The following is a 22,375-nucleotide window of genomic DNA, read 5'->3' on the forward strand; positions in this document are numbered from 1 at the left end:
TGCACTTAAATAATTATAAAAACCTCATAATTATGAAATTATGAAACGCTTTTCAGTGGTTCCCAAACTTTTTTGTATCCCTAATTTAAAAATTAGGGATACAGTTTGTCTGTGATTTGGACAGCCCAGCGCGTGCTCCCGACGCAGGGAAAACCAATTCTGCAGGGGAGACCTACCTTGGCACTCGTGCAGCTGAAGCCAAAGGGAAGATATGCTTCACTATTTTCTAGTCTTTGGCTTGGAAGGAAGTTGGTTTGGAAACATATTTGGCGATGCTTCATCTCCTGCTTTGCGTTTGTGTGGGAGCCCTGTCAACGCCTGCAATGGCTCTGCGCCCACCCTAGGGGGCGGGCCCCACACTTTGGGAAACTCTGCGCTTTTGAATTTCAAGATTTCTGCCTAAATTAGATTTGATAAATCTCTGTTGTTATTAATGGGATGTCCATTAAGAAATAACTTTTATTCGGATGCGGTACTTTTGCCACTTATGAAAAAATCTCAAAAACTAATGCATTAAATCGTTAAGTTAACTCAACTAAATATGTATATGTAGTTAGTTTAAAGGTAGCTTGATGATAATTTTGAGGACTGTTTCACAATCTCTTTGACGCTCTTGTGCAACAAGTATTTGCAGATGTGTGAAAAAGGGGCTGCCACGGTGTCAAAAAAACATGACAGAAGACAATTCACTTTCATTTCACATCAAAAGAAGCATAACTGACATTTATGTGGTTCGTATATCTGACTTCTCTTGCAAAATTCACACAAAAATATCACATCAAAAAATGTAAACAAAAATTTCGGGGTTTTTTTCTAACATTTTTAGCTTATACTGTTATCTAAAATACAATTCATTGGTGACAATTAGCAGTACAGAAGGCCAAAAACTACAGGGAGTGCAGAATTATTAGGCAAATGAGTATTTTGTCCACATCATCCTCTTCATGCATGTTGTCTTACTCCAAGCTGTATAGGCTCGAAAGCCTACTACCAATTAAGCATATTAGGTGATGTGCATCTCTGTAATGAGAAGGGGTGTGGTCTAATGACATCAACACCCTATATCAGGTGTGCATAATTATTAGGCAACTTCCTTTCCTTTGGCAAAATGGGTCAAAAGAAGGACTTGACAGCAGTCTCAAAATTGCAAAGCTTCTGAAGCGTGATCATCGAACAATCAAGCGTTTCAGTCAAAATAGTCAACAGGGTCGCAAGAAGCGTGTGGAAAAACCAAGGCGCAAAATAACTGCCCATGAACTGAGAAAAGTCAAGCGTGCAGCTGCCAAGATGCCACTTGCCACCAGTTTGGCCATATTTCAGAGCTGCAACATCACTGGAGTGCCCAAAAGCACAAGGTGTGCAATACTCAGAGACATGGCCAAGGTAAGAAAGGCTGAAAGACGACCACCACTGAACAAGACACACAAGCTGAAACGTCAAGACTGGGCCAAGAAATATCTCAAGACTGGTTTTTCTAAGGTTTTATGGACTGATGAAATGAGAGTGAGTCTTGATGGGCCAGATAGATGGGCCCGTGGCTGGATTGGTAAAGGGCAGAGAGCTCCAGTCCGACTCAGACGCCAGCAAGGTGGAGGTGGAGTACTGGTTTGGGCTGGTATCATCAAAGATGAGCTTGTGGGGCCTTTTCGGGTTGAGGATGGAGTCAAGCTCAACTCCCAGTCCTACTGCCATTTTCTGGAAGACACCTTCTTCAAGCAGTGGTACAGGAAGAAGTCTGCATCCTTCAAGAAAAACATGATTTTCATGCAGGACAATGCTCCATCACACGCGTCCAAGTACTCCACAGCGTGGCTGGCAAGAAAGGGTATAAAAGAAGAAAAACTAATGACATGGCCTCCTTGTTCACCTGATCTGAACCCCATTGAGAACCTGTGGTCCATCATCAAATGTGAGATTTACAAGGAGGGAAAACAGTACACCTCTCTGAACAGTGTCTGGGAGGCTGTGGTTGCTGCTGCACGCAATGTTGATGGTGAACAGATCAAAACACTGACAGAATCCATGGATGGCAGGCTTTTGAGTGTCCTTGCAAAGAAAGGTGGCTATATTGGTCGCTGATTTGTTTTTGTTTTGTTTTTGAATGTCAGAAATGTATATTTGTGAATGTGGAGATGTTATATTGGTTTCACTGGTAAAAATAAATAATTGAAATGGGTATATATTTGTTTTTTGTTAAGTTGCCTAATAATTATGCACAGTAATAGTCACCTGCACACACAGATATCCCCCTAAAATAGCTAAAACTAAAAACAAACTAAAAACTACTTCCAGAAACATTCAGCTTTGATATTAATGAGTTTTTTGGGTTCATTGAGAACATGGTTGTTGTTCAATAATAAAATTATTCCTCAAAAATACAACTTGCCTAATAGTCAAAGGAGCTTGCAAAGAAAAGCGTCTGGACTTCTTTAAGTTACTTGAAGATGTTTCACCTCTCATCCGAGAAGCTTCTTCAGTTCTAAGGTCAAATGGTGGAGAGTCCCAGATATAAACCTAGTGGGAGTAACCCCCCACAGAGGGACAAAAGGATCACATATTACAAAATCTTCACTTCTTTCTGTTTATCATCATTTTTATGCATCCCCAGCTTGGTGGAAATATGGGAAAGAAGCAGATGAGTCTCAGAGTTTATTTTTCAGTTTAAGGATTAACATATCATTAATAAACCACAGTAATAACACATCATAACATGTAATAACATGATCAGGCCCACCAGGTTATGAGCAAAAATGTACCTGTATGAAGGTAAGGCAGGCTATGCAGATAAAAGAGCATTCCACTTACTAAATGGTTATGTCCATATTTTAAATGCATATTTTTCTAGAACAATCTGGCATTAGGGGTTACATTCAGAAGAAACAAAATTATAAAACAGAAAAGTTGTTGGTTATATTATCAAAATAAGAACTGTGTAACCTGTTTAACTAAAAACAAAACTAAAATCTTCAAATGGTTAACAGAATACATATTTAAGTAAATGCACATAAAAAAATAAATGCACATAAAAATATTTTTATGACTGATTAAACATTAACAGTAGACTATTTTAAACAGAAATAATTTCATCCTGAATATCATAGATAAGTAACAGCCAGCAGAGAGCAGACCCTCTGAGTCGGATACTGCCTCCTACAGGATTTTTGCAGTCTTGAAGAAAGGCAGTCTAAAGGGTTGTGTGGTTTTGTGTATTTCTTTAGTTTTTGCAGACATACGATATATAATAGATGGATATAGTCAATGTTCTGCATTGATTAGTGAAGTTCCAATGTGAAGACTCAAAGCCTTAAGTTGATGATTATGACTGCTGCTGTCTTGGTGTTTTAATACCTGATGTGAGAAAGGAGACACATCACACACTGGCTTGAGGTATATCGTGTTTTATCCTCCTTTCTGACAGTAGTGGTGTCTATAATTACCAATGCAACATCATGCTGTACTCAGTAAGACCAGAGATTAAACTTAACTCCATCATAAAAGTCTACTGAGCTGACAGAGAAAGGCAGCTAACGGGCATTTTCTTATACATGTCTTTACATCTGGACTACATTTAGCAACTGGAAGAGTTTAAAAAGCTATTTAGCATGAGCTTTTATATACAGTCTATGGTTGCAATTATGTAAGCTAAAGATGTGAGGGGTCTTACTGTGACTCCTATTGTCAGATGTGCACCTGGAAAATACTTATGGACACATTCAATCATTTAATTAACTGATTACAGTTGATTATAAAACTGTAATGTTTGAAATCTTTCATATTTTACAATTTTCAAATGCTGATAAGGTGCGCCTACAACCCCCCCAAAATTCACATCAGATATTTTTTATAGAAGGAAGGAGTGCATGGTGAACTCAGGGTTGCTGCCTTAAGTGGAGGAGTTCAAGTATCTCATTGTCTTTTTCACAGTAGATAAATAAGACACTGTGGCAGATTGACAGACGGATTGGCGTAGCTGTAATGCGGACCCCATATTGGTCTGCTAAAGTGAGGTGAGCAGAAAACGGAGTCGAGCTACTAATATGTCATTCAGTCACCAACTCGCTTCAGGCCATATGAACTGAGCCCTTTTCCTTCCTTCCTTCCTTCCTTCCTTCCTTCCTTCCTTCCTTCCTTCTCCCAGAATGCATTTAAATACAAGACAGACTGTCAGAAAAACATGTGAATAAAAAAGCAAATATAGAAGCTTTTCATAGAGACTTAGAGCTAAGCAATAATTAACCTTTATATTGATCCTCGTTTCTTTTACATATGTAGGATGTTTAGCAAATGCAACAGACACTGTATGATATGCTTCAATGAACATGAAAAAGAAAAGAATAAAAAAGTCCAGAGGGGGACATGGCATGCTAAAATACTGGCGACTGTAGACAAAGATTTTCAGAAAGCGTGACCCCTGACCACTGAGATTCTAACTCGTGATTTTGGCATATTTAAGACTATGCCAAAGCATCTGAAATGAATTTCAGTCTGGACTTTGACTAAGCTACTTCAAATCCTTAATTTAATTCACTCCCACCACCATGTTTACTTTGGTATGATGTGGGATGCTGTTTTGGCTTTCATAAATCAAATGAAAACAATTATTTTAATAAACATTTCATGCGCTGATGTTAAAAGAAGAGAACAGTCTACAGGATGACGCAGCAGCAGGTTGCTGGATAGTCGTCAGCATTGACTTTGTGTTCGTTGCCGTACACATAGTAGGCGTGGGTGTTGTCTTTCCACTCGTAGTTCACCCTGGTGATGGGGATCAGCTCGACCGTCTGCCTCTGAAAGAGAGAGATAGAGGTGCGTGTCAGCTTGAGTAGGAAAGCATTAGCTTAGCTTAGCATAGACTAAAAGCTGGAGGAAAGGAAACACATCAGCCTCATTCTGTCGTACGTCTTGACCGTCTCTGATTCGCATAAACATTAAATGGTAGATCATTATTAAATATTAATAATGATTGCTGTGACTCATTTGTCACAAGCTGAAATTTGTGGCAATGATTGAACATGACTATCTCAAAGACTATTAAAGATAAAAGCCTAATATTTTAAAATATGTTTTTAAAATATGTTCAAATATGTAAAAATAAATATCTAAATATTTAAAATTTGAAAAAAGTGCAAGACTACTACAAAGTCCTATATATGAAAGCAAACTAATAAAAAAAACTTCCCATTTCAAAAGACAGAAAGTGAAAATTTCTAAATAGTATATAGTTATCTTTCACAACAATGCTAAAATAAAACTGAATCCTTTTTAACATTAAATGATTATGATTTTCTTCATTTTTGTGATTATTTCCATTTAACTTTCATGTTTAATTGAGCAAATATCACAAGCTGTACCACAAAAACATCAGCAGATAGTAAAAATGGCACTATACCACTTTTTTATATCCGATACCGATATCATAAATTTGGATATCTGCTGATATGAATCCAATATAGTGTATTTTTTAATCAATAAAACTGTTTTTTAAATATTTTGCTGCATTTTGTATAAGTTCATACTCAAGTTTAAACAAAAAAAAAACTAAAGCTATTCTGTTATACCTGTATGCAAAAAATACACTGCACCCAAAATATTTCATAGTTCAGCATAGTGATGTGCGATACCACTGATTTCCTTTCCGATCCGATACCAAGTAATCGTCAGGGTGGTATCGACGATACTGATCCGATACCGATACTTTGTACAAAAACGTATTTTATTTATTGTATCTCAAATTATAGCGTCATAATGATTACAGGACATCAGATTTCTTGTTCTTATCACTTAGTAATGCAGAGTTCATCATATAGAAATAAAAAAACTGAAGTTGTGCGCTATTTGAACACCTTGCCTGCCTGCAGCACTAAAGGACTCCGTGAGAGACGTCACCTGTCCCTCTCCTCCTCTTCAGTTCGCCTCAACATACGCTATTCTGTGATATGATTTACTCTGAGGTGTTTGACAAGGTTAGTGATGTTGCCACAACCATACATGCCAACCCTCCTGATTTTTCCAGGAGAATCCCGAATTTCAGTGCCCCTCCTGAAAATCTCCCGGAGCCACCATTCTCCCGAATTTCTCCCGATTTTCCACCCGGACAACAAAATTGAAAAACCATATCGCAGAATTTATAGCGCGGCCCAGCCAATTCCAGTTTCCAACAATGGCGGCAGCGACTTAGTTTTAATATTACTCTTGTTACGGCCTCCGGCCTCAGGTGGCCCCACCTTCCTCTAGGTAAATCAATGTGTTCCAGGACTTGTGTGTGATTGGTTACTGGGAGACCCGTGCCAACCCTCTCTTATGCAGAATGAAGTGTGCCAGACCACACGGACGATTGGCTGCCCCGGGATCCCATGATGCTCCAAGAGGCAATCAGTGGCTGATCGTACCCACCTGTGGCTACAAAAGGCTGGAGGTCCTTCACTCAGTGGCTGCTGCTTAGGACTGAACATGCAGTTTGCCCTTCGTGCCTCCCTCGTCGATCTTTTTTGAACTTATTCATATTGCTGAACTTTGTCGAACCTTGGTGCATGCTTTAAACTTAGCCTGATTAGAGTTTTGAGCTGCTAGCGGGCTGTGAGTAGGATTTTGTGAAGCTGGCTTGCCTTAGTTAAAACCCTAGCTTTTATTTTGTGTGCGGCCAGCCTGCCTTAGTTATCCTTTAACTAACTCGTGACTGTTCTTTCTTTATGTAATAATTGTCTGCCCAGTGGTCTGTTGCACAGCCCTGTCGGTTTTCTGTTTAAAGTTTGTAATTAAAACCTTTTGCTTTACTCAGTTTTGTGTTGGGGGTCTCGTGTATGTTACTCCCTCCCTGACGCCTAGCAGAGGGGGTCGTAACACTCTTATTTCTCTTTCTGGGTCGCAAAAAAACTTTTAACATATTTTCAGGTGAGAATGTAGCTGTGTAAACTTCAAATATCTGAACCGACCGACACATCGTCTTCAAACCCCTGCGGTCTTTCATTACTCGGGTTAAACATGATATATAAGTCACTTTGATAACTTAAAAATGTTATTGTTTGGCTTTTTCAGTGTTTTATTTGTTCATGAGCAAATCAGTTTGGCTGAGATTAAAGTTATTAGATTAGATTAAATTAAATTTAACTTAATTAATCCCTCGGGAGGGTTTTTACACAGCTGAATAAACGTTAAACAGAAAACTAATTAAACAAAGTGTGAGACGGTCGAGAGTTTACGCCAGCGCCCTGTTATATTTTAGATAGCAAGGAGCAGACGGCAGAGTTTCACTTCACCGAGGGAGCTCGTGACGTACTACCCGGCTTTCTTTAGACCACGAAGGCCGGGTCCTCAGGTGGAAGCAGCTTCTGAATTTGGACACCCTCGCTGTTTCCGGGCCGGCCAATAATAAAGGTGACATTTAATGCATTTTATCCGATGAATAAACACTGTAAAATGTATTTTGAATGTCTCCCTAATTCTGAGGTCTCAAGTATGGCCACAATACCTCACTCTTGGAGCACTTTTTTGCCACATGTATCACAAACCATGTCTCAGCTGTTTGTGGAGGTAAAATACGTCCGCACAATTACGCTCAGCCATTGTTGTGAGTGCGCACGCCAAGGGGCTGCGAGACATTTATACAGCCGTATTTCGCACATGACTATGAAAGAGGAAGTAGTTCCTTTGAATGTAGACAAGATCTGAATGTTATAGTTTCTTTCCACTGTGTTCCTGTTAATGATAAACTACAAATTTACCCTAAATTACTAAAATATCGATATTTTAATGTGAGAATTGATTCTAGAACATAAATGATTATGTATCGGAGGAATCGATATTTCAGGATCGATCCGCACATCACTAGTTCAGCAATACTGATCAATCTAATAAACTTAAACCTACACCATCCTCCCTATTCTGGTATTTTAAAGAGTACTTAGTGGAAATATTAAGCAACCTAACTAATAGGGTTGCAAACTCCCAGCAATATAAATAGGGAACCACTCCCCACCCTCCGCCTCGTGATGCTTAATCGACGTAATTTAATTTAATGCACGTGTAAAAAAAAAAACAAAAAAACAAAATGCACAGAAATCAATTATTTTTCTACAATAATTAAATAGATTCAACATCTTTCTTCAACAGAATTGCAGACTGCACAGATGGTACCTTTCCAAAGGAAAAAGTACTGTAGCTTATAAATTTGACTTAATAGTTCCTATATACAATAATGGATTTCTATACATTTACATCAGATGAAAACTTTGGGTGTAAGATTCAGATAATTATGTATTAAAAGCTCGACATTTTAAATGAGAATAAGATGGAAAAGCATGTCTTTGTGCCCCCTTTTCCCTGTTAATGCCCTACCTGCCCCCTGGCTAAACTTTGCTAGACCCGCCCCTGCACAGTTACCAGCCGTCAGCTACGTAGAAAAGGATCCTGGTCTAGAAAGTAATATTAATCTCCATAAGTTGATTCTGTTCATCTGGACGTAGCGTTTTGTGGGAGAAACGTTTCGTCACTCATCCAAGTGACTTCTTCAGGCTCAGCTGACTGCAGGTTTCCCCAACCTTATAAACAGTACAACATTCTAACAACAGCTTATAAGCTCAAACGTGCTGCTGTTGTTTAGCCGCTGGTTTCCTTTTTCTGGTGCAAAGTGGGCCAAAAACAAACAAGGGAGACGGGACTTGCGACAGAAAAGCCGATCAGCCGATCAGTTTCATGATTGAAGTAGCAACAGGAGAGGGAGAGAGAGAGAAGAGGCAGTCGCTCCATATATCGGTTGTTATGCTTAACGTGGGAATGCTTTACAAACATTCAGACATTAACTTACACACTTCTTCTCTCTGGGATAACTTTCTTGGAGATGAAATGCCGGTTTGGTAGCGAGACGCCAAGTGCTCAACCAGACCACCGAGAGGTCTCGCACGCCACAGCCGCTCTATCACATGACGCATACTGCTCCGACGTGCTACGGTTATGAGTTGAGTTACGCCATGGCGCAAGTTTTTCTTTGAGGCGCTTTCGTGATATTTAATGGATTGATTACATTTTTTTATTACCGATATGTAATATTGGATCGGTCCATCCCCAGTAGATAGTCTAGCTTAAATAGAACAAAATCCTTGAATTTATGTTCTTTGTGAATTGTACTCCTTTTTTTTTTTTTTATGTTGTTTCCATCCCCTGATGTATTACTTGATATGGTTTTTTGAAATCGTTTTTCAAGATCAACTTTGACATTGGGTGCTAACAATAAAGGTCAAGGCCAAATGTTTAGTCAACCAAGATACTCGTGCCCCCCCCCCCAAAAGCCTTTTATATTATTGTGAAGTTTGAAGATGATCCATAAAAACTTGGGTGGGTTATATATGTTTTTGCTGATTTACATATTTTATGTGACCCTCGACCTGATTTTCACCAAAATTAAATCAGCTCGAGCTGTCCTTGGCATCTACCATCACAACATCATCACCATCAATTTGAAAATGATATCTTGAAAATTGTTAACACTACACTGCTAACAGACAAACAATTCCTTTGGGTAGGTGGATATTAGGGATGCAACGATACACAAAATTCACGGTTCGGTTCGATACTTTGGTGTCACGGTTCGATATTTTTTCGATACAAAAAAAATGTTCATGCCTTTTTAATTTGTCATTTATTAAAATTATAAATATATATTTTAACTCAAAAGTACAGTTTTTAAATTTAACCCTAACCCTTGTGCGTGTTTTTTATTTTGACAGCGAATGCGCACCTGCGGACCACTTATGTGCAGCCCTGGTTATTTAGCTCGTCATATTGCAGCCACAGAAATTCTTTTGTCCATGAAACCATAAAGCTGCACTTTCTTTTTGCCTTATAGTCTCATTTGTCATAACTTCTCCGTTTTGTGGTAAGCTTTTCTTTGGCTGTCACTTCTTCACCCTGACCTGTCTTATTTGGCTCAGCAGAACTAAAATATATATCCTGCTGCTTTTACACACGCACTCACATAACGCTCAGCGATTCTCTGCGCGATCAACCTCTCACATGTTTAAGCTGCGGGAGATTTCACTTGTCATGTTTGCATAGTAAGCTAACGATTGATAAGACGATGTCAGAGGAATTGGTGCACAAATTATCATCACTCACAGATCAGTGCTGTCGCTCTCTATACACAGTTCGCACGATTGCAAAGTGAAAGCAAAAAAACAAGCGCAAATTCAAACGCGATTTCAATATGTCACATATTGACAGTGGCTCACCGATGCCAATGACATAATTACCCAGCTACATTTCTGAAAGAATGCAAAAGCATTGACATATATTTTTCCTTCCTACAATAGCCCGACGGGCAGGGCAGAGATAGATTTTGGTAGCCCGTCTGAAAAAAATCGCTAGCCCCAGGACGTCGGGCTAGCGATTTTGCGAGCCCTGTATCTGATTGAGGAATCACTCATCTTTGGAAAAGAGAGTTTATTACAGAGAAATGTCTCTTTCCAAAATAAAAGCTATACTATCCGCTTCTTCTGGGCTATATTCTCAGCAGCATAAGGAGAATCATGTGCTAACAGCTGTCTAAATGACTTGTTGTTTTTGTCTTTGCACTAGGATGATGTCGGCGTAAATGTGCAGTCATATTCGTTGTGTTCCCACTAGTGCTTTCAGGTTAATCTCGTTGAAATGACCTTAACGCCACAACATGGCAAATCTCCGTTAACGAGCTACCGCCGATCGCCTCGTGCATGGGGCTAGACGGCCACGGCCAACACGTTAACGAGCTAACTGCGCTAACACACTAGTTCCCACCCATGTAATTGAGCATTGCATGGCACATCCAACATACTGTTTTACTTTAGTCCATGACTCGCTTACCTTCAGGGTCATACGTCACATGAAAACCAAAATAATTCCAAACGCCAGATCTGAATGAGGGTGGGGGAGGTCCATGTTGCAAGGAGAGCTTAACTTCTGTCTTGCTAGCTTGCCCTGCGCTCTTCCTTCTGACTATGCTGTCTGTGTTGAGTGCTCAGTGGATCTGCGCTCGACAGTGCAGCCTAGGCGGAGTAGTCGAACGCAGATTCACTGAGCGCTCAACACAGACAGCATCGTCAGAAGGAAAGTTGATAAAATAAATTACAAATGTTGTATTGTTCGATACATATGCGTACCGAACCGAAAGCACTGTATCGAACGGTTCAATATCAATACGAATATCGTTGCACCCCTAGTGGATAACTATATACTGTTCAGAAATAGCGACTAGTTGTCTTTTGCAAGGTCAAGGTTTTTTTTTTTATTAGTGTGTTCTCAAAAATGTATTCATTCATTTCAAGACACCTTCAGTCACGACGCACCACAGAACACTACATGTGGCCATCAAACTGTATATCTCCTTATGACATGTGGACTAATTTCACAAAATCTCGCTGATACTTTACATAGTATTGTTTTAACTTTGGAATATTTCATTTTAATTAAACATTGCACTCTGAAGGTCTTTGAAAACGTTTCTTGTGTCATAAGAACAAACCCCTCTAAAACCCCACATTGTAAATTACACCACAACCTTTCCTGGAATTGTAAATGTATGTGTCTCATCACACTCATGACACTGTGATTGGCCCATTTGGTGCTTTTGTTTCTTCTACACATTTCTGGTTACTTCCAGAATTGTGTAGTTCCTGTTTTGTTGCAACTGACTGGGAGTGTATGAATCAACATAAAGAGAGAAACTCCCCACCAACAAGCATTTTGGTGGCAAAATTGCAGAGCAACACAGGCACACTAGAATAGACCTTTTGTTTTTCTCTTGAGCTGTGTGTCGGCCTACCTGCTGCAGAATCCTGGAGGTTTGGCCATACTTCGTTTGATGTTCTTTGATCAGACGGTCAGAGGCCTGAGAGACTCCTGGGTTTGGAAACCCAAACAGCGGGTAAACCTGAGAGATAAAAGAGAGAAATTAACATGCAATATACACACAGCTAACCCCAGCAATGTCTTTTACTTCTTACGTTTATGTTTACCTAAACTACATCTGGCTGAAGTGAGCCCCTGCTGTGGCATTATGTTTTACTTATGAAGATTAGTTCATCTTTAAAATGCGAAATTTGGAATACAGCATTCTAAACTATTGTGTAGAAATTACTGTGATGTAGTTTATTGTGTATATTTTGGTATGAAATAACTGAACTGAAAAGTGTGAAGCTACATTAGCTGTGTGTGTGTGTGTCTGTGGTTTTCATGGGGACCAAAAACTGGTAGTTTACTATACTACACTACAGGGAGAGCAGAATTATTAGGCAAATGAGTATTTTGTCCACATCATCCTCTCCATGCATGTTGTCTTACTCCAAGCTGTATAGGCTCGAAAGCCTACTACCAATTAAGCATATTAGGTGATGTGCATCTCTGTAATGAGAAGGGGTGTGGTCTAATGACATCAACACCCTATGTATATTTGTGAATGTGGAGATGTTATATTGGTTTCACTGGTAAAAATAAATAATTGAAATGGGTATATATTTGTTTTTTGTTGAGTTGCCTAATAATTATGCACAGTAATAGTCACCTGCACACACAGATATCCCCCTAAAATAGCTAAAACTAAAAACAAACTAAAAACTACTTCCAAAAACATTCAGCTTTGATATTAATGAGTTTTTTGGGTTCATTGAGAACATGGTTGTTGTTCAATAATAAAATTATTCCTCAAAAATACAACTTGCCTAATAATTATGCACTCCCTGTATACAGCCCTTGTTTGAAGGCATTTTTGAGACTCAAAATGTGGTTTTAGTGTCAGGGTTACAATTAGGTTAGGTTTAGGGGAAGGGTCAGGGTCAGGGTTAGGCAATCATTTTTGATGGTTAGGGTAAGCGGCTAGGGAAAGCATTATGTCAATGAGATGTCTCCACAAGGATATAAATACACACAGACGAGTGTGTGTGTGTGTGTGTGCGTGTGGGTGTGTGTGCATACCAAGTTCTGGCTGTTCTTGAACAGCTCCTTCCCATTCACTGAGCACAGCTTATCAGTCTTTAAACCAGAGTTATGCTCCACCACGTGGTCTTCCACATTGTTTTTCCTAAATACACACAATAACTATATTCATATATATGTACCAAATCACAACATCTTCAAGAAACCTTGAAGATGTTTCTTCGAGGTTAATTAAGAAACATAATTCAGCAATCCAGTGTTGGAACAGCTCAGTACTTGTACTCACCACTCCACTTTGAGCTCGATGTAGGTCAGCAGTTGGCGTTTTCCTTTACAGGTTTGACACTCCTTTTTCCCTCTGCCGTTACACTTACTACAACTAAACACAAACATAGACGTGACACATTAACCTTTTGTTTTTCTTTTTTGTGGTCACATCAATATCTTCTTTAGGCCCTAGTTGGTGGTTGTTCTAGGTGGTTGGCCACATAACCAGTATGCTGCTTTGCTGTATTTGATCACCAACAGTTGGTTTTCGCTGGCAGCAGTCTCAATGTTCTTGTTTCAGGTGTGACCACATATGGAAATTCCATATTGCATTTCAACAAACGGGCCTATCAAGGTTTTATTTCAGCAAGGTCCAGGTTTTGGAGGCGGTCTTCATACTAATGTTAGGCTGCTTCTTCTTCGCTTGGCCCATTCTGCTGTGGATGTAATCTGTGATCTGATTTTTGAACTATCAAATGAATGCGTTTAAATTCACTGCTTAATTGGGGCACCATTGAGATGAAAAGCAGCCGCCGATGCTCTGTGGTGTTGATTTAGAGTCCATATGGCCCGGCAATGCAGGCATTGTCACAGAGGATGTCAGTCACCTCTGCATCGTCATTTGTATCGATAAGCTGTCATTAGCAAACATCAGTCTTGAATCATACATCCATGAACATACATCATCCAAATAATTCTTATTCCAAAACTCATTTCCTCAAGACTCAACTGTTCCTAAAGCCAAGCCTGAATCGAATAAGAGTTTTTAAATGTGAATTGAAATCAGCTTTGTAATAATCTAAAATCATCTTTGGGAGGTGCTTTTCTAGATTTACCTGGATTTACCTGGCAGGGAAGGGTTGGACCATTCTTGTTTCCTTAGATCAGATTTATTTATTTTTTTTAAATTCTAATATTTCTGTATTTCATTTATTATTTTCTGAGTATGTGTACGCTTATTCTGTTAATATTGCTGCTTATCTTCACATCCTCCAGAACATAATTTAACAGATTCCATCCTTCACGTCTTTTAAAATAAAATAAAAATATATATATTTTTTTTAAATCAAAATTGAGTTATTGCGGGATGCAGATAGAGGACACAGATGATTGTGGTGCGACTATCTCTGCTCATGTATTCATCAGGCAAGTCTGTAGTGCTAGATATCAAAAAGTCAGTTGTTGATTCTTTTGGTTTTATTGCTGGTTGCACTGCAGACAAGATGCAGCTGCTCTGCACACAGGAGCAGACTCTGCTTCAAGAATTGTTTTCGTGGTTGTGTGTGTGGGGGGGACCAGTGCTAATGTCACGTCCACTTGTGCTTTCACAGCTTTGTTGTACTCAACAAACATCTTGTTTCCACTTTTAGCAGGAACAGTTTTTCTTGAATATTTTGAAAAGTGTGGTGTTTTGCTGTTGGTCTGCCCTCTTGTAGCTCCCTTTTTAGGTATGAAGTCATCATTTGAGGCTGACACACTGCTCTCATTCTCAGAAATGTCTGTAATTATCTTGTTGTGGAGTACGCTAGGCCAAGTAGTATCATTGATATTGATATTCTTGCTTTCTTAATCACGTATAAATTTATACACTTATTATTGCAGATAGGAAAATATGGCTCAACCTTAACAGAAACTCAGCATCCCTGTTTTATCTATAGTCACAGTTATTTATATCACCTAAATTTTAAAAAGAGAAGAAAAAAGAATGGAAGTCTGGTTATGATTGCACTTGAATGCCGAATGAATGAACGGCTAACTAGATATATTATTAATGGTTTGCATGCATAAACAGAAAACCTGGCTGTTTTGGTCCCTTTTTAAAAAAATCTCCAGTTTACTGCATTGGATTGATTTGCTCTAAAAACATGTACTCATATTCTGAAGTAATAATTGCCTTTTTATTTATGGTAATGTTGTATGCATAGTTTTGTTCTGAAAAAAGTAGTACCTTTCTTTGCCTGTGCCATTGCAGTGACTGCAGGCCGCATCCAACTTCACTCCAGTGCCATCACACACCCAGCAAGCTTTCTACAAAGACACAAATAAGCATTTTTTTAACATTACCACCAGATTTCTCCTGTCAGCAATTATTATGCATTGTTGAGAATTTTCTTACTTTTCCACATCCATTGCACTCAGTGCATTGCTCTACACCTGTTGCATGGCAGGTGTTGCATTCCTAAAAACACACACACACAAAAAAGTTAATAATAAGATTACTGTCACACTGACAGACACTTCTCCTTAGATCCTTAGAACCTTCCCACACATTCCATGTTAACAGCTTAACTTCTAATCAGAGATCAAGCTAAATCAAAACTGCAAATAAAGTTGTGGTAGGAGTTTGCATGTGCTCAGAAAAAGGTTTTTATAGTCAAATGAGAAAAGAAAAAGAGCTATGTGGCCACAATGACAAGAAGTATGTTTGGATTAGTAAAGGTGAGGCATTCAAACCTAAATGTACCAGCTGTTAAAGATGGTGGACGTAGCAAATTCTTCAAATTCATCTCAAAACAACAGCTACATGATTGAAATGCTGAGCGCTCCAGCAGGACAATGATCCCTAACACACATCGTTGTTCTGTTGATTTAGCCTTGGGGTTCTACACTGCCGGAAAAAAAAAAGATTGTTTATTAATCCTCACCTTTGACTCTGCATTTGGGTCATTTTCACATACAATCATGACACTACTGAAATGTCTTGAAGAACTGCTGTATTGAGAACCCTTGAACACTATCGGTAACCCAAGAAACAACCTCCGGTCCTTTCAAGACCCTGTCAAACCCATGGAACATTTTCAGATTTGACAGCTTTAATTCACAAAGGGCTGCTTACATCTTTTCAAGGTTCCCTGCCAGCTTTACTGTGCCTATATATCCAACCATTACTTGAGTCAGCTCAATGCATTTAAAAAAAAAAAAAAAAAAAAAAAAAAAAAAGCTCTAGAAAAATCCCATGGACAACTAGCAACCCAATGAAACCTTTGGAGCATGATAATTCCTTAAGTTCATGTAAGGACCACTGAAATCTATTCCTTAGACCATAAAAACGTTTTCAAAGCTACTGTGGTACTTAATACATGTCCAGTGATTGGGGGGGAATTCGATTTACATAATGAAAGTTGTGTCAGCCCTCTTAAAGCTAAAACCAGCACTTTGATAGATAGCTTCTGTTATTCAGTCACCTTGACAGAGGATGTGAATGGCACCCGGATCTTCACTTTATGGTCACTGAAGAGATTGGGGGGCGTGGCCTGGACCTCCCACGGTTGTGGAGCAGGTTGGGTGTAAAAGTCAGCAGGCTCACCTATTAATTATACAAGAGCTCACAGCAAGTGACAGTAAAAAACAAACAAACTGATGTTTAGGTAAGGATTAGGCAACGATGTCCAAAAGAGGAATTCGTTGTAATGAAAGCAGAAGCAAGTGTGTTTCTCCAGTGTTGAATTGACACTAGAAAGTGTCTATATGGGTCCACTCTTTTGAGTGTTAAACATTTTTGACAGTGTTATATTTTTAACAGTAACCTAGTCCGTTTTAAAGATTAACAATGACGTTGAGCAGTGCTGATTTCCTAACACTGGACTATTACTAGCATTTTGAGTTATTTTCCAGTGTTGGAAAATCAGCACTGCTCAGTGTTAGTCATTGCTAACCTTTAAAACTGACTAGGTTACTGTTAAAACTATCACACTGTCAAAAATGTTCATTTAATACTCAAAAGAGTGGACCTATATAGACACTTTCTAGTGTCAATTCAACACTGGAGATTTTGCAGTGGCATTTTTCCATGTAGTTTCTGTTATGGTCCTGGGTCTGTTAGAAAGTGACTTTGAGGTTTTTTTTTTTAGTAAATCTTGGTATTGTTTGGAATTATATTCATGTATCTGTTCCCCATAGTGGAACAGTTGTGGTATTTAGTTTCTTTCCCTTGTTCAGTTTTCTGTGATTAGTTTGTTTTTGTATCTCCCTCTCGTTTCCTCTTCCCTCGTTATCTTGTGTATTTATCATTTAGTCGCCCCACTAGCTGTGATTTTCCCCATGTTTCCTTTTTAGTTCAGGGATTTTTTTTTACCCGTTTCTCGACTGCCTGTAAATTGTTCTGGACTGAATAAAATGAAAATGTGTTTTTACCTTCATATGGTTTCTGGGCCCACTCAGTTGACCTGGACTCAGTGAACGTCTCTAGACGGTACTAAGGAACAGAAAACTGACTTTACCAAGAGAAACTGGATGTGATGATAAGATTCCCCTGTCAACGTACAACGAACTTTGTGAGCCTTCAGTGTGTTTCTGGATCAGGATGAAGTTGTATTAATGCACATGTAGATTAAAAAAAAAAAAACAAGAGGGAAACAAGTTAGGGCGAAAATATTTTATAACAAAAAAATATTATGAATGGTTGTCGTTAGCATAAAACTGTAGGTAGAAATAACTGATGTTAGCTTACTAGTAACAGCGTGGTGTGCATTACTGCATAACAAATCCTGCTGTAAGACTAATCTACAGTGTAGTTTTCGACCACGTGCAACAGCCCTGAAGATTTGTAATGAAATAAACTGTCCAACCCACAAAACTGCACAATTATTTGCTGCCATGAGGTTGGCAAACTACTGCTTCAGTAGGTTTGGACACTTACTTAAAGCCCTCAGGTTTCTGAGAAAAAAAAAAATCATTACACATGTTAATTTTTCAACAGTTCATTATCATTCAATTATGTCCTTTGGTCAAATATTTGGAAAAAACATTTAAACTGAATAAAAGCAGTTCAAACCAGACGTCTTTAGTAGACTGATCAAGATAGTAAAGGCAGATATGGAGGTAACTCAGTCCGCAGCATCACTGATGCTGACAGCATTATAAATAGGGAACATTTAATCACCCTAAATGTGTTGAATGGCTCCATGGAGGTGATGACTCCCTGAGTGACCGGAGCGTCACTGTAGCAGCAATGAGACGACACAAATTCCTTGAATGCCTTACGAGCCTCATCCTCAGAAAGAGAGGGGATGCTACAATACACACAAACTCTGTGTTAAACCAGAATATTCTACTGGTTGGTGAGCAGCTCAGAAACACAGGTAATATGTCGTACCTCCATTCAGGATTTTCAGGGGCAGGTTGGGGTGGGGCTACTGGCTCCGTGGGCATGGGAGGGGGCAGGAAACCTCCTGCATCAATGACAAATTTTCAAGTACAAGCAACAGGATTAATGTGAGGAATTATGTGAACCGGGCTTTTCTTACCTCCTCCTGGCACAGTGCCTTCATAGCCTGGGACATTGCCAAACATGTTGGCTTGGGGTGCCATGACAGGTGGATACATAGCTGGAATGAAAAACAAGAAACAAAAAATTCAAACCAATCTTCTGGGTGAAATTAAAACTAGTCATGTCTCCAGCTTTCCATGTTTACTTTTTGATGCAAACCAAAGCTCTGACCAGGCAGCTTAGGAGGTCTGACATTTTGTCTTGGCAAGAAACTGATTCCACTCTCTAGTTGGTGGCTGGTTAGCTTGGGATAAATACTGAAAGGGAAACAGCTATTCCAAATCTATTCAAAGTTAAAAAAAAAATATATATATATATATTTCCGAGGAACTTATTAATTAGCACGTAATATCTTTGTGGTAGTGTGGTGTGGTTTCTTCTCAACAGCTAAAGAAAGGTAAGACGGAATAGGTTTAGGGAGAGAAAGTTAACTGGTATAGCCTGGCTTATCAACCAGCACCTTTTTATCCAGTTAGGATAGGATGTTAGGACCTCGAAGTCTCATGAATACCTGATGAATATAGTGGTGGCTTCATGAGGTAGAGCATGTCATAGACTAATCGGAAGGTTGGTGATTCGATCAGTGATTCGAGCTCCAGTGCTCATGCCAAATATCCTTGGGCTACTAAACCCAGGTTTGTGTCCGATGTATCCACTGGAGCATGAACATGTGTAAATGTTAGATAGAAAGCACCTCCGGGTGTGAATGGGTGAATGAGGAAAGTTTTACAAAGTGCTCAGGTAGAGTAGAAAAGCGCTAGGAACCAGCCTATTTACCATGAATACAGTGCCCAGGACACAACTGCACCCACATGTGCTTTGCAATTTAGAGGCATGCAGAGCGTTTATTGGTCAGTTATATCTTTTGTATAAGTACAGTGAAAATACACACTGTGGTACTGTACTCTACTGTGAGATCTCTCTCTGTCTCTCTGCTGGGAAGTGAAATCACTGCTATAACTGGGTTTCTTTAAGTTGTACAAAAATAACATTTTAAATAAAATTTGAATTTTATTTCTAGGCTGGACTAGCTTATCTGAAAGACCTTAAAGTACGGTATCACCCCATTACACCACTTGCGCTCAGACTTCAGGTTTACTTGTGGTTCCTAGAATATTTAAAAGTAGAATGACAGGCAGAGACTTCAGCTTTCAGGCCCCTCTCCTGTGGAACCAGCGCCCAGTTTGCATTCCAGAGACAGACACTATCTCTACTTTTAAGATTGGGCTTAAAATGATTCTTTTTGATAAAGCATATAGTTGGAGCTGAATCGGGGGACCCTGAAACATCCCTTAGTTATGCTGTAAAAGGTCGAGGCTGCTGGGGGATTCCCATGATACACTGAGTGTTTCTTCTTCTCTCACCATTTCCCCCCCCCCCACTCATTAGTTATAATTAGTCACTGGCTCTCTTCCATAGCATGTCTTTGTCCTGTCTTCCCCCCCTCACCCCAATCGGTCACGGCAGATAGCTGCCCCTCCCTGAGCCTGGTTTTGCTGGGGGTTCCTTCCAGTTAAAAGGTTTTTCCTTTCCATTATCACCAAAGCGTATGCTCATAGGAGGTGGTTTGATTGTTGTTATTGTTGTTTTTTGTTTTCTCTGCATTATTGTAGGATCTTTACCTTCCAATACAAAGCACCTCGAGCACCTTAACTGTTGTTGTGATTAGGTTTTGTATAAATAAAACTGAATAATATGTATTCAGTTTAATTAACAGTCTCATCAACATTAGCCCTCTTTACCCCTATGAAGGAATATTAGGACCATATTAAGAAAAAAACATTATTCATCAAAAAAAAAGGTAAAAAAAGGCAACCGAAACCCCACCACAGGTTCTCGTTTTTACTCACGACCTTTCATGACAATTAAACTAATGACTTTAAACCATCAAACCAGAGAACCTCACAAGATTTTCCCTCCACTTCCATTTTGTTTACAATAAGCTACCACATTTTTAAATTCAAAATCACTGACATCTGTCTCTGTGTCTCCCTTTCTCTCGCTCTGCGTCTTAGTTGTGTCTCTTTTTTGTCTCCCTTACTTCTTCCCATGTTCTTCTATTTGTTTCATCCTTGTCTCTTCAGCCTGTCGTGTGTTCCTGGGTTTGCTTATCTCTATGCCAATGTCAAGCTTGCGTGTTTTTCATTTAGTTAATTGTTATTTCATGTGCACTGTGTCCAGCTTTGCATCCCGTTTTGTTCTAATTTGTTCCTGCTATGTAATTATGTGTTTCCACTTCCCTTATCACCCATCAGTGTATATATATATTATCTCTGGCTTCCTGTGTCATTTGTCGGAGTGTCTGTTTTCCCACCCAGTGTCCTCCAGTGTCCCCTCCCTGAGCCCAGTGCATGCTCCTGGGAGGTCATCTGATTGTGGAGTTTTCTCTGTACTACTCTTGCAGCTGTTCTAGCATCTCAAAAAAGAATGAGTATGTTAACCTGACACCCAAGCAATTACCGAGGAAGGACTGGGCTCAGTAGTTGAAGAAAAAAAAAAAAAACAGACACAAAAAACTGAAATTAGCGAAACAACTTGATTGTAAAAATGTAAACAAAAAATCCTGTTGCTTATTGCCCAAATTGCACTATGTACAAAACAGAAAGTTCCTGTTAATTCGGATTTTTTATTTTATTTTTTTCAATTTCACTTAATTTCTGTCGCTACTACAAAGGCGAACATCTGCATTAAATTCTTCAGGAAATAAGGTTCAGATGGGTTAATGAGTTTCATCTGGAGTTTACTGTCCGAAAGAGAAAACAACTGAAACTCCTTAAAAAACAAAAAACAGAAATAGATTAAAGCAGCAAATATATTCAGTTTAGTGAATGCTGAGGTTTAACGTGATTCTGACTTCTTAATCTTCTCGCACTGAATGTGTTTATAGAAGAAACAGCGTTTCAGTCCTGTCAAAGTATTTTTCTTTCACAAAAGTACTTTTTTCTCCTGCACAACTGTAAGCAAATAGAGAAAAAATGCACACGTTGGACTAAGAAATTTCAAGAGTCTAAGAATGCAGATTGTAATCGAAACACATTTACGAAGGTGGACTATCAGAAGCCGAGCTTGCGCGTTTAATGGCCCGGAGGCGTTTGGTGGTCGGTTTCGTGATAGTTCCTAAAGTCTGCCGTCCTGTGTTTCAATTCTTACCTGCGCTGTTCATTCTGCTGCAGACCAATCACGCTGTTATCAGCTGATTTTTATTGATCCGTTATAATCTCTCTGAGTTTTAGTAGTTATCCCCCGTTTCCCCTCCGTCGGGAGCGCGCAATAGTGATGGGTCGTTCGCGAACGAAATGGCTCTTATAGCCGGCTCTTTGACGTGAACGACGCGAGCCGGCTCCTTATCGCGAGCCGTCACGTGGGTTTTTTTTTTTCTTTCTCTCAGCCTCTCTCTCGCACTTTTTTTCCGCTTCACTCTGCACGCGAGCCTTGTGCTTTACGCTGGGCAGAGGGGGGAGGGGCGGTAGTTACACTCAGTAGCACAGGAACAGAGCCAGAGAGAGAGAAAGAGAGGCAGGGACAACAACATTAGAAAGGTATAGTAATCATCCACAACTATTTTCGGTTGCAGATGATAAAGGATTGAGAAAGTTTATTCATGCAGGTCCATATGACAGAGAATATGCATGTTCTTTTAGTTTTCATATTATAATTTATATTTAATTGTGTTGTGGTTTGCAGTGTTTTGTGTTCTTTTCACTTTAAATTTGTGAAAGGAAAAAGCTGAAAATTTAAATAGTTAAAACTTGAAATGTGAATAGTTGATTTTTGTATTATATGATTTATTTATTACATTTTATGTGGAGTGAATAAATAAAAGTATATTTACGGTGGCCCCTAGAGACAAAGCACATACAAACTTCAAATCACGTACGAACTCTGAAGCATGTACAAACTCCAAAACACGTACAAACTCCAAAACACGTAAAAACTCCA

General features: G+C 39.2%; 1 protein-coding gene across 1 annotated transcript; it reads right to left on the reverse strand.

Moving 5' to 3' along the window:
- Nucleotides 1–2,636: 2,636 nt before the first annotated feature.
- On the reverse strand, nucleotides 2,637–21,718 carry LOC146710084 (protein SSUH2 homolog). The gene is made up of 12 exons (XM_085457347.1): nucleotides 21,587–21,718; nucleotides 18,414–18,494; nucleotides 18,263–18,338; nucleotides 18,050–18,179; nucleotides 17,302–17,362; nucleotides 16,353–16,474; nucleotides 15,284–15,346; nucleotides 15,116–15,195; nucleotides 13,187–13,279; nucleotides 12,940–13,045; nucleotides 11,792–11,899; nucleotides 2,637–4,787 (listed from the first exon to the last, which is right to left on the reverse strand). Exons 1-12 carry the CDS (start codon nucleotides 21,597–21,599, stop codon nucleotides 4,647–4,649), a joined length of 1,074 nt encoding a protein of 357 aa, XP_085313473.1. The 5' UTR covers nucleotides 21,600–21,718; the 3' UTR covers nucleotides 2,637–4,646.
- Nucleotides 21,719–22,375: the final 657 nt, after the last annotated feature.

Source organism: Copadichromis virginalis, linkage group LG5 (assembly GCF_057382275.1).
Source record: "Copadichromis virginalis isolate Kocher_CV1m ecotype Utaka linkage group LG5, C_Virginalis_male_GT1.1, whole genome shotgun sequence".
Classification (NCBI taxonomy): domain Eukaryota; kingdom Metazoa; phylum Chordata; class Actinopteri; order Cichliformes; family Cichlidae; genus Copadichromis; species Copadichromis virginalis.

Bases quoted from the DNA above. Each gene is read 5' to 3' on its own strand.
- LOC146710084 (XM_085457347.1), bottom strand. The intron at 15,196-15,283 runs GTAAGAAAATTC...GTGTCTTTGTAG, and splicing joins AGTGCAATGGATGTGGAAAA to AAAGCTTGCTGGGTGTGTGA. The intron at 4,788-11,791 runs GTAGGCCGACAC...TCTCTCTTTCAG, and splicing joins CCTCCAGGATTCTGCAGCAG to AGGCAGACGGTCGAGCTGAT.